The 12,312-nt window shown below is 40.0% G+C and overlaps 1 protein-coding gene across 1 annotated transcript in view; it reads right to left on the reverse strand.

Annotated features, from left to right (window-relative positions):
- cmip (c-Maf inducing protein) overlaps positions 1-1,014 on the reverse strand; it is a 57,690-nt gene extending 56,676 nt beyond the window's left edge. Inside the window, exon 1 of the mRNA XM_074631730.1 lies at positions 8-1,014. Coding sequence (XP_074487831.1) covers positions 8-352 — 345 coding nt within the window. The 5' untranslated portion in view covers positions 353-1,014. The remainder of the gene's footprint in view (positions 1-7) is intronic.
- Between the last annotated feature and the right edge of the window lie 11,298 nt (positions 1,015-12,312).

A 12,312-nucleotide genomic window follows, 5' to 3' on the forward strand; every position in this document is an offset into this window, starting at 1 on the left:
AACTCACAGTGGCCGAGGTGAGGCTGCTGTCGGTGAGCGTGAGGTGGTGCGGCTCCCACCTCCGCAGGAACTTGGAGGTGAGGATCTTGCTGAGGAAGGTGCGCGGATGTTTGACCACGCACACCTGGATGTCGCCCTCGTGCAGCAGCTTGTAGCGCATGCCGCTGCTGCTGCAGTGGTGCAGGCTCCTCTTGCACGGCCCCGCGCTCAGCTTGGTGTTGTTGTTGCCCTCCGACACCGACACCGACATCTCCCCCAGCAGAGGCTTGTTCTCCTCGCACTGATAGAACTGGTTGTTGTGCAGCTCGTTGGCTCCTCCGCCTCCACCTCCACCACCGCTGGTGAAATCCATAACGCGGTAATCCAACACTTTATTGTCTCCAAATGTTCCTCTCGGTGACGGGGAGGCTTTACGCGTCGAAACGACACAAAGAATCCTACATGTATGTGGAGGAATAGAAATGGATAAGGTCGTTTGGAGAGGAGGAGTGGGGGTTACCTACCTACCGATCGCTACAACACGACCTGAGACACGAGAAGAAACGCCACGAAACAGCGTCTTATGGCAGGATATCCAGACAAGGGAAGCTTTTTATGATATAATCCACCATTTTCCTCCCCAGATATTGTCTCCACGGTACTCGTCTCGTCTCCTCTACCTCCCAACACCACCACCAGCACCAACAGCGAGCTATTCAGTATGTTAGGGCCATGGCCTTATCCACTCCGTCCGCCTCCAGTGTGCGTAAAAACACAATAATCCACAGCGAGAGACGGACGGGAAGAAGAAGAAGAAGAAGAAAACGGTCTAAAATATCCAATGGCGGCCGTGTCTACGCTCCTCCGCGGCGTTTGGTGGTCATTACAAGCTTCACTGGCACGGTTTCCTTTTATTCAGTCTTTTCTTTTCTCCCCCTATCTATCTCGGTGTAAAGGAGCCAGCTCTCTCTCTCCGGCAGCGCAGCGCCGATTGGTCCGCTGTGGTTCATGTGATACCGGACTGACGTCAATGGGGAGGCGAGCGGATGAGCCCGTCCTGTGTCTTCTGCGCTTGACTGTCTGCCGAGGGCGCACGCTCACCCCACCCCCCCACTACTCCTCCTCATCCTCCTCCTCCTCCTGAGAGGAAAAAAAAGAGAAACATGGAGGAGGGCGCAGGGACTTCATGAGAATAGTCCTCATTTTTTTTCTTTCACTGTTGTTGAACATCCACATCATCTTCCTGGGAAGGTGCGCAGACGAGACGAGTTATGACGAGGTGTTGATGCATTATCAGGTGATTGTATTAAGAGAGGAAGAAGCGGTGACATCACTCAGGTAGAGTTTACTAACATTAAAGGTCCCATATTATATATTATAAAAAAGTGAGATTTTCTATTTTTTTTTCTATTTTATTTTTTCCCTTTTTTCAAGGCTGTTTTCATATATGCAATCCACTGTTTGTAATTACAACAGTTTATAAACCAACTTTTAAGTAGATGACCTTACAGACAAACCCATCAAGTACAGAAAACAACCTCAACATTCAAAACCGAAACAAAACCAAGAAAAGAAATAACAACAATAATGATAAAAAGAAAGAATAGAGTTAAAAAAAACAACAACAACAAAACAAACAAAAAAATACACACATAACAAAAAAAAAATAAAAAAAGTGAGATTTTCATGTTTCTTTATTATAAAGCAGGCTTAAGTCCTATATAAATACTGTGAAAGTATCGAAACACTCAATCCACAGGGAAATACACACAGCCCGTATTCAGAAACTCTGCATTTGAAACAAGCTGTCATTTCTGCCCATTCGTGATGTCACGAATATACAATATTTAGACCCTTGACATAATTTTAAACGTAAACATTCTAAATGTGTCCCAGGTAATTTCCTGTTGCAGTGTATGTGAATGTCATCAGCTGACAGGAAGTACACATGGACCCAAGCTGTTGCCTAGCAACGCAATTCTGTTGCAATTCCCTCAAAATGCGCTAAAACGGAGCGTTTCAGACAGAACTTAAATATGCAGGTATATTCAGGCTGACAGTATGAGCAAAATAATGTTTTTTTTGAACATTACAAAATGTAAACATGTTCTAGTAGAAACACAATATACAAGTATGAACCTGAAAATGAGCACAATATGGGACCTTTAATACCTGCTGATAGAAACCTGCATTATTTATGGTAATCATAATGGGCTGTTAGTATCATGGGGCAAGATATTAAAACAACGTAAAAATATTGATTAATAGATTGCTGAATTTATCACAAGTCATTTTTCCTTATAATTACGACTGATCAGTGGCCACGGTTTACTCTATAGATATTGCATTTCAGATTTCTGGAATATATTGTGATATGAAGCCAATATATTAAATCCAAACCCAGTACCACTCCCAAATCCCCAGGATGTGTCCTAATCAAACCAAAAAAAGAAAATGCAAATATCACCAAATATCATAAAAGAAATGGTAGACATATCAGTACTCTAATGCCACGTTTTCTATCACAAATCTTGATTTTCTAATGTGGGAAAGTCATGTCCGAAATGTGGGACACCGAAAAGTCTGTTAAAAGGCCTAAAAATCACCTTAATTAATGTAGGGAACACTCCAGGCTAAATGTGCAATGATCCCATGTTCAGTAATTTTACCACTTACAATGTTATTACTGTTATAAAATCTAGGTTTATAGGTGGATGTTACATGGAGAATCAAACAACATAAAAAAACAACAAGACTATAATAGTTTTAAATCATTTAGTCATATTAAAAAGACATTAAATAGCCTATCTGTTATACAAAGAAGGCCTAATTAAATGCACAGATAAAAATGTGCTGTGCACTGTAAAGTTAAAATGTTAAACCATTAAAATGTTTTTATTTTGCTATACAGGGAACACATACAACCGTAACAGGCAGAGGGCCTGTTAGAAGCCAACACATCAAACCTTGAGGCAACACATTAAACCTGAACCTGCATAAAACCATTGCTTACCACACACTGCATTATGGGTAATTATTGAGTAACCTGTAATTCATAGGCTTAAAAACAACAACCTGCAGAAATTAGAAAAAAACAACAACTCATAACTGAACTCAACTTTAACAGAGATGCAGCCACCTCCAGTTATGGAATATAATTTGCCCTTCACTTTAAATATCTTAAATAATGCATTAAAAGACTAAAACCCTATAAATAACCATTGATATTGCACAATTCATGCCGTCCCACATTAAGCAAATCATCCTGTCCCAATCTTCGAAACCCTATTTCCTACAGTGGGACACATCTTAAACATCTTAAACACATCACAAACACATCTTAAACATATCCTGATAAAAACTAGCAGGATTGTTTTATTTATAAGAAATGTAAACCCTTAACATTACTTTTGTCTAAACACTATGTCATTGAAATTTGGTAGCTTCCAGTTTGATGATCGTTACACACTGATCTAGGATTGGACATTGGAGATGTCATGTGATTTTGATCACTTGACGCCACAGCTTGTGTTAACCAATCATTTTATTTACTTTTATTTGTTTGAGGAAGACCTACAGCCACTGGAGCTTATAGGTGTCCCACATTAGGGTAACTCACCCTATCATGAGGCAAGATATTAAAACAACCTACTTCTTGGAAGAAAAATAATGATTAATAGTTTGCTGAATTTGAAGTAATTTTTCCTTATAATTACGACTGATTGGTGGCCATGGTTTACCCTATACATTTCTATTTACCACTACAACACTTCATTCAGTCCTTCGACACCAGTATATGTAATGTAATGTAACTGGATTTTAGAATTACTGATGTCACGTGTCCTCCAAACTAATTCTACATTTACTGTGTTCATTTTATTTACCAAATGGGAGGTCTACTGGAGGTCTACAGGACTAACATTCTGGGGGAGAACGCTAAAGCTTTTATCTACTTATTATTTTGTTTGCCTAAATGTAGTCAAATTGAATTAAGTTTAACCATTGAATCAACTTATAAAAAATACCCACCATATGTGAATTTTAACTGTAGAATGTAAACTCCTCAGATGCACAATAAAATAACTGGCATGTCTTTCCATCCTCTTTTTATGCAATTGCGCTGTCTAAAATTTGCTTGGCGTTCTGTCTGAACCAGGGTTATTATAGTAAACTAAAATGGAGACGAAAATGAAAATAAGCAGTGAAAAATATTGCTAGAAACTGAAACAAAATAAAACGATATCCTTTAAGGAAAAACTCAAACTAAACTGAAACAATATCGCCTGGTTAAAAACTAATATAAATCAAATTAAAAAATGAACGTTTTCGTTTTTTAATCTTAATTTTTTGGGCTGCTGGTACCCATTTTAAATGCTAGCTGTCAGTCTTACATATTGCTCCTTTGAACATTAAACATTATGGCCATTCCTACAGTTCTCCAACTATGTATTTTGTATGTATATGTAGCTACATACTTCTGAGACATTACAGCTGGCCCAAACTAAAACAAACTAAAACTAAATAGCCAATATAAAAAGTAAAACTAAACCTTTCTGAACTGAATCTAAAACTAGCAGGCACACTCTGAAAACGAAATTGAAACTAAAATGAAATCAAAAGTCAAATATAATAAAAACTAATTGAACATTCAAAACTATTATAATGGTCTGAACGCACGTTTAGGTTCATTTCAGAGGACTTTTTCTTTCAATCATTCACCCTTCCTCGACCTATTTGTAATCATATTGTAGTGTGTAATGAATATCACAGCCTCTAGGGGCCATTAGCTGGCTTTCCAGTCTCGATGATAAATAAAATTCCACCAGATCAAGTTTGGACTCAGGTTAGCTGAGTTACGGCACAGAGAGAGGAGCACACCTTGCCACACCTCGGAAGATATTTATTGTCTTTGTTATGGATACTTCAGCAGGGCGGATGTTGAACAATACAAGGCCCTGAAGTCATGTCTTCCACTTAAAGAACCATTCCAGCACTAACACTCACTTATAAGTCAGTCAGTGCTCATGTTTCCATCAACTTAAATATTTAAGTGGGCCATAGAAAGTTGAGTTATGCTATTGGTCCGGTTGGTTTAATGCTTCCCAGGTTGTTGTTGCTTTAAATAGCGCCTCTGATTAACCAGATTCCATCCGCACCTTTCAATTATTCAGTAATTTTTTCCTGTCAGCATTTAAACAACATAGCTTGTATACCCTCCTGTCAAAAAGGTCAACAGAAAAGGTAAATAAAATTAAACTTTATTGCTATCGTCACATACATATAGCCTACAAACATGAAATTTGACCTCTGCATTTAACCCATCCTAAGCATTTAGGAGCAGTGGGCTGCTGTAAAGTGCCCAGGGAGATACATATATATATATAAACTGGAAAAACAAAGTTCGGAAACTTGTGTTTGGTGGATTATTTCTCTGCTGTTACAATGCTAATTGGCATTGTATTTTACATCGTTGGAAAGCCTGTTTATTTACCTTCACAATGATGCCCAACTTGTAAGGATCATGCATTTGTGGGATGAGCAGCACAGCTGATTATGTGGGTAGCGCCCAAGAAAAATTTGCCAAAATGCTCCGTCAATGGTAAACAGTGTATTCTCCTGTTGGTGTTAACTCTTGTTTTGAGTTGTTTGGTGGATTGGATGATTGAACTCTCTATCAGTAACAAGGAACAAACAAGACATATTGGCAATTTTACACTTTATTCATTTAATACACCGTCAGGAGCCTCAGTAGCGGTGGAAGATCCATACGCAGCCACAACAGCCTGGCACCTCCTCCTCATGCTGGTCACCAACCTGGTCACACGTTGCTGTGGGATGGCGTTCCATTCCTCAACCAGGATTGGTTGCAGGTCAGCCAGCGTGGTTGTGTTGGTCACTCTAACACGTACAGCACGCCCAAGCTGATCCCACAAGTGTTGAATTGGGTTGAGGTCTGGACTCTTGGCAGGCCGTTCCATTGTCTCTACTCCCACATTGTGGAGGTAGTCTGTGATAACCCTGGCTCTGTGGGGGCGAGCGTTGTCATCTTGGAGGATGAAGTTAGGTCCCAGATTGTGGAGATATGGGATCGCCACTGGCTGCAGAATCTCATCCCGATATCTCCCTGCATTGAGATGGCCTTCAATGATGACAAGCCTTGTTTTGCCAGTGAGGGAGATGCCGCCCCCCACCATGACACTGCCCCCACCAAAAGCGGTTACTCCATCGGTTCAACAATCAGCATAGCGTTCTCCGCGTCGTCTCCATACTTTGACCCTGCCATCCAACTTTGGCAGACAGAATCTAGACTCATCACTGAACATGACATTCCCCCACATGCTCAGGTTCCATTTTCTGTGTTGTCGACACCAGCGCAAACGGGCCTGACAGTGAAGGGCAGTCATTGCAGGCTTCCTGGTAGCCTTATGAGAATACACTGTTTACCGTTGGCAGAGCATTTTGGCAAATTTTTCTTGGGCGCTACCCACATAATCAGCTGTGCTGCTCATCCCACAAATGCATGATCCTTACAAGTTGGACATCATTGCGAAGGTAAATAAACAGGCTTTCCAACGATGTAAAATACAATGACCATTAGCATTGTAACAACAGAGAAATAATCCACCAAACACAAGTTTCCAAACTTTGTTTTTACAGTATATATGTTGGGGCTCACATCATTGAAAATGATGAAAAAAATCTACAGCAATATGTCCAGGAACAGTGTCACAGTTTAATTTCATGGGGACTATTTGTTTGGTATAAAGTATATACTAAAGTGTTCAAAGATAAAAGTGAAAAAAGGAATCACTATTTTTTCAAAAATACCACAAACTAAATTCCATTCACCTTCATTGTACCGAGGTGATGGCAGTGAACTCATATGGGTATATAAATACCTGGATATGAGGTGGGAAATGACCATTCACATCCCTAAAATACAAACTGAAAAGTGCACTTCAGGTCAAGTGATTATGTTTTATATGTAAAAAATCCTGCTTGATGACATCACTGTTTAGAAAGTCCCGGAGGAACGAACCAGAGGGAGCGAGGCTTTAGAAACACAGGTGAGTGTTAGGGCAGAGCAGCAAGGTGCAACAGTCTGTACTGAATATAACTGACAAGGTTCTAGAGGCTTCACAGCTTCCCATCCCAAGGGTCCCGACTCACAACAACAACCACCTCTGTGTCAGCTCTGAGGTTTTCACATGTTCCCGCCGGGACGTCCCGCAGTTCTCCTCCAGCCTCTTTTTATTCCGTTCCGCCCCCACAATCCCCCATCAGCAGAGTCCTTCCTGCCGCAGCACCACCCAGTCACCCGGGCACTCGAGCCAGTATTGTTCTGGAGACAAGTTACAACACGCCGAGCTGCCCGCCGGCAGACTATCTGCTGTTGTGTCAACAGTCAATGAAGGCCAAAGGGGAAAGAAATAAGTGCTGCAAGAATGTAATGTGTCATAGAGCCAGACTGAGGTGTTGATTTTGCAATAATGGAAATTATTTTGTTAAATATCTCATGGTCTTAACAAACACTGTTAAATAGAATTAGTAAATTTGTGTATTGAAGATATACGTATGTCAACAATTTAAATTTCATTCTCATGTACATCACAGCATCAATGGACAATTTGATTATATTACAGAACTTATCAATAAAATACTGATTGTTTTTTGGAAGGAAGTCCGTAACCTGAAATGATTCCAAAGAAACATTTTGATGAGATTCCGTATGAAATATGAATTAATGACACTGAAAGTAAGTATGTATACATATATATACACACATACACATATGACTTAACGACGGAGAAAAGAAACATGATAATGTGTGTATGTATGATGGATGCTGTTAGTCATACCAGTGGTTAACATTTGTTATTATGCATTTGTTGTATGTTTGGATTGTTAATGCTCTGTTATTGATTTTTTTTGTCTTTGCAAATTAACAGCAGCATTAACAGGCTGCATGCTGTGTTGCATTTTCGGGGTTCCATCAGCAGAAATGGAATATAATATTCATAACTATATTTTATTAGTGTATAGTCACCTGAAACTTAGAATGGTTGTGTTTTCGTTAGCTTAGAATGAGTCCTTCATATCTACATAGAGAGCGGGTCCTCCTCACGGAGTCCTCCATGTTGCTCCGCCGTGTTTCTACAGTAGCCCAGAACGGACAAACCAAACTCTGGCTCTAGAGAGAGGCTTTCACGTTTTTAGGTTACCTTTAGGCCACCGTAGTTCTCCGACACGCTTGTGAAACTGCGGAAACGTGAGCCGCAATGTGCAAAACAGTGGTACCGCCAGCCGCTGTCGGACTTCCGTTGCTCTTAAAGTAGTGTTATTATGGTATGGATGACCTCTGAGCGAGGAGAACGACGTTACCGCGATTTTGAACTCGGTGGCTCATGTTATCACAGTCATGTAAAGGGAGTAGTGAGCAGAGGGGTACTCAGTTGGTTGCAATCTGCAACCAAATCCAACACACTAGCCCTTTAAAGCAAGCCTTTTTTTTTCTGAACAGCAGCTTCTGAGGCCTCATGACAACAGTAAATACTAACAGTAGTACAAACAGAGGACTCACTAAGTCATAGCAATGCCTACAAAACAAGTTGTTTGCTAACATTAGCCAACATAAGTTAACAGTCAGACCAAATAAGGCTGAAAGTCCAGAACTCCTATGTGTATTAAATTGAGCAAGAATTTTGAATTGAATTTGTAAGAAGAGGATTGTGTCATGTCTTCTTGACTGGTCCTGCTTCAAGTGGAAAAGCCCCTGGAGCAGATTTTAAACCATGATGAGCAAATCTGAAACTATGACACATGTAGAGACGGAAAGCAAATGATCTTTTGTGTAGTGTGAAGTGAGGAACATTTATCATGCGACTGATTTCTGCACTGTACCACACAGCTGACAGTTATCTGTTATTATAATCAGCCTAACACTCCGTTATTCCCATTGACAACCAGTGTAGCATTGGTCAGTTATGGCAATTATTAGCCGTACAGTATCTCAGCGTTAACCTAGTTGTGTACCAAATTCCAAAGTGCCGTGTCAGCAAACCTTTCCCCGCATCACACCAGTCACAAGACCCAGGTTAGCTGGAATCTGGGAGCAGTCACGAGAACTGCTCACGTTAACTGAATTACCCCCGTCCTGGTCACGTTACGTAGTCCCGTTTGTTAATCTCCTGTCTAGACTTTTCTCGACCAATACGCACAAACAACGTATACTGATCATACACATAAACCCAGCGAGACACTCAATTCACACTGAACCCATTTTGACCATGTTCACATTTAAGACATAAAGCATCTGTTCATGTTCAGCACACATTCAAATCAATCAGAAGCAATTTGCAGAAACACAACTCTATGTGGAGAGCAGTATATTAAATGCTTACTACTGGAAAGAAGACTGATATGTGATGAAGGTCTGAACTGCTGGATTGTAGCCCTGCTAGTGGCAAAAAGAAAAGAATGCTTGTGATGCTGTGTTCACACTACGAACGTCCAAAGCAACAAAATGGCCAGCTATATTGTTGCTGAGTCGCTGTTGAAGTACGTAGTTATTAGGTTAAATAGCACTGGGAACTGGCTAACGGCATCTTTTTAGATGGAACGTAATAGGGTAAAACAAAAACGTATGATTGGTTGACGCTTCACCGTGTCACTGGAGTGCTGAAAATAAGTTTGAGACCAGTTCAACTTTATTTGCAGCGCGTCATGCCGGTCACGCCAGCTGATTAGACTGTTGTCAGGCTATTAACCCTCTGAGACCCACAATAGACCCGTTTTAGTCTTTTTTAGGGTGGTTCAGGGGGCCTTTAGGGGGAGATAGCAGGTCAACAGTAGATGTCACATAGAAGTGGTGTACATCAACTGAAAGCTGGGAACCTGAGTTCAAGTTCTTCTAGACATAAATCAGAAATAAACATGAATTAATTAATTACTTAATTATTTAAGTGTATAAGGGTTTAGAACATTATGATAGAAGTATATGATGGTCATCCCCATGCTCTGTTATGTCTCATAAATTGTTGCAGCAATATTTGGGTTGATACCATTTGTTACACAGATTTGGTGCAAAATTTAACCTATTTTGTACCACTGGAGAATTGATAAAAATGATCAATAATCCTCCAAAATACCATATTAAGACACCAAGACCTTGAGGAACACCATAGAAAAGCTATGCTGTGATTTGGGATCAAAAACTTTTGACATTTGGAGATTTCCGCACGAATTACATTTTTCGGTGATTGGATGGCGAGCACTTCTGTTGTATAAACTGCTCAGAAACTCCCCTTCTGTCGATATACCTAGTAAAGCCATCCTTCCTCTCAATGCTCTAGGTCTGCCGTTTGTAGGTGTAAAGTTTCATGAGGCTGTGATTATCCTAGAGGTCACCACAGGTCATTTTATACAGTGAGGTCAAGTTTTAAAAAATGGTCTCACTACAATGAAATGTCTCCTATGGGGACTAACATCATCACACGTGAATACAGTTGGGCTCATTGAATCCACAAGAGTCTCAGCTTTACAGTGAGACCCAATTTATGTAATTCAAGACTGTTTAGGGACCCCAGTATGCAGAAATATTCAAATACACCATTTTAGAATAGGCAAAAATAACACATTTATACTGCATGCAAAAAGCTGCATGTGATTATCATAAAGTGGGCATGTCTGTAAAGGGGAGACTCGTGGGTACCTATAAAACCCATTGTCATTCACATATCTGGAGGTCAGAAGTCAAGGGACCCCTTTGAAAATGGTCATGCCAGTTTTTCCTGGCTAAAATGTAGCCCAATTTAAGCCTCCTTCCCGACAACCTAGCATGATAGTTAATATCTGTAGCTTAATTTTCGCTGCGGAGCCCTGTCACTTCACATGACACGGAAAACCTCTATTGGTCTGGAGGAGCTGCAGCATTTATTTCTGCACAAACGTCCACTGTATATTTACTAGATATTCTCAGACCTACAAAGTCTTCTGCAGTGTGGAGTGTGCGCGCATGCATGTGAGGTGGAGCGAGCTGAGTGAAGGCAGGCAGAGGAGCAAAGGAGCAGATATATATATATATACACACAACATATATTTAGTGTTTTTTACCCCTATCAGCAGCCATAATCCCATAATTTATTATATCTTCAACAGTACAATAATTTAGTGCAAAAATTCAGCTGTGCAATAATCTGGTTTACTCCGACATTAACTCTGCGTTTATTTAAACCATACATTTAAACTAACATTTGTATTTATTTATACTGTTCTCTCTTTATGCACTTTTAAGCATTTCTATTCTAGATTGGGAGCAAAACGTAACTCAATTGAAAACAAATTGGGCCTTGGTGTTTGGTCGCATCCAAACAAAAAATAAACAGAAAGAAATGGTATGAGACATATACAGTAGCTGACCACATTGGTGTTTTAATTCCTTTGGCGTAAATGAATGACACTCACGGGCGACATCTTACAAAACTTCCTCATGCATCAGTAACGAAAGTACAAACTGAAACAACAGTTTCAACTCCCCGTCTTTCAGTTTAGACTGCTGTTATTTTCCATCATGGTGTACGGTGTATCATAACACAGACAGTCAGAAGGTGGTAACACGAGATCAAGTGTTCTCGGTAACTTAACGTAGAATTTACTGTAAATGATCAGACACTATGGAATGTTAAGTGTCTATGCAAAAATGATGAAACACAACATTGACAGCCAGGCCTCAGCAGACTGGTCCTCCAGCTATTCTGAGCGTGACGATGAGCGCCAGGAAATCCTTTATTTCATCCGGTGTGTCATACCAGTGTGAGCACATACTGTCTGGGAACTGTTCTTTTTCTGACATGTAAGTTTCAACTGGGGTTTTGACACCTAGGCAATACTAACTGAAATTTAGCTATTGCCTGATGGTAGTCTGTATTATGAGACCTGCCTATAAATTCATAGCTTAATATAGTGTAGGGCTGTCACAATATCAGATTATCGATACACGATTATTGATATCATCGCAATATCTATGCACAGTTTTTAAAAATCATAATGTTATCAGTCAAATCTTTATCATTTAACTTTGTTTATTGTGAGTTTTGTCTCAGAGAGAGAGACAGTCTGTAACCATAACTGTATATATAAAATGATTTAAGAGGCTCTGGATTATTTACACGATATCATATGTGTATTAGTAACATGATATCAATATTTCATTTTTAGATATCACGGTTATCGTAAATACCAGTATATTGCGACACCCCTAAGTGGGAGTTACACTATGACTTAGTAAAAACACGTTTCAGTAGTTACAAAGTGGAGTTAAAGCAGCAGTGGGTG

This window comes from Sebastes fasciatus, chromosome 4 (genome assembly GCF_043250625.1).
Source record: "Sebastes fasciatus isolate fSebFas1 chromosome 4, fSebFas1.pri, whole genome shotgun sequence".
NCBI classification, from domain to species: domain Eukaryota; kingdom Metazoa; phylum Chordata; class Actinopteri; order Perciformes; family Sebastidae; genus Sebastes; species Sebastes fasciatus.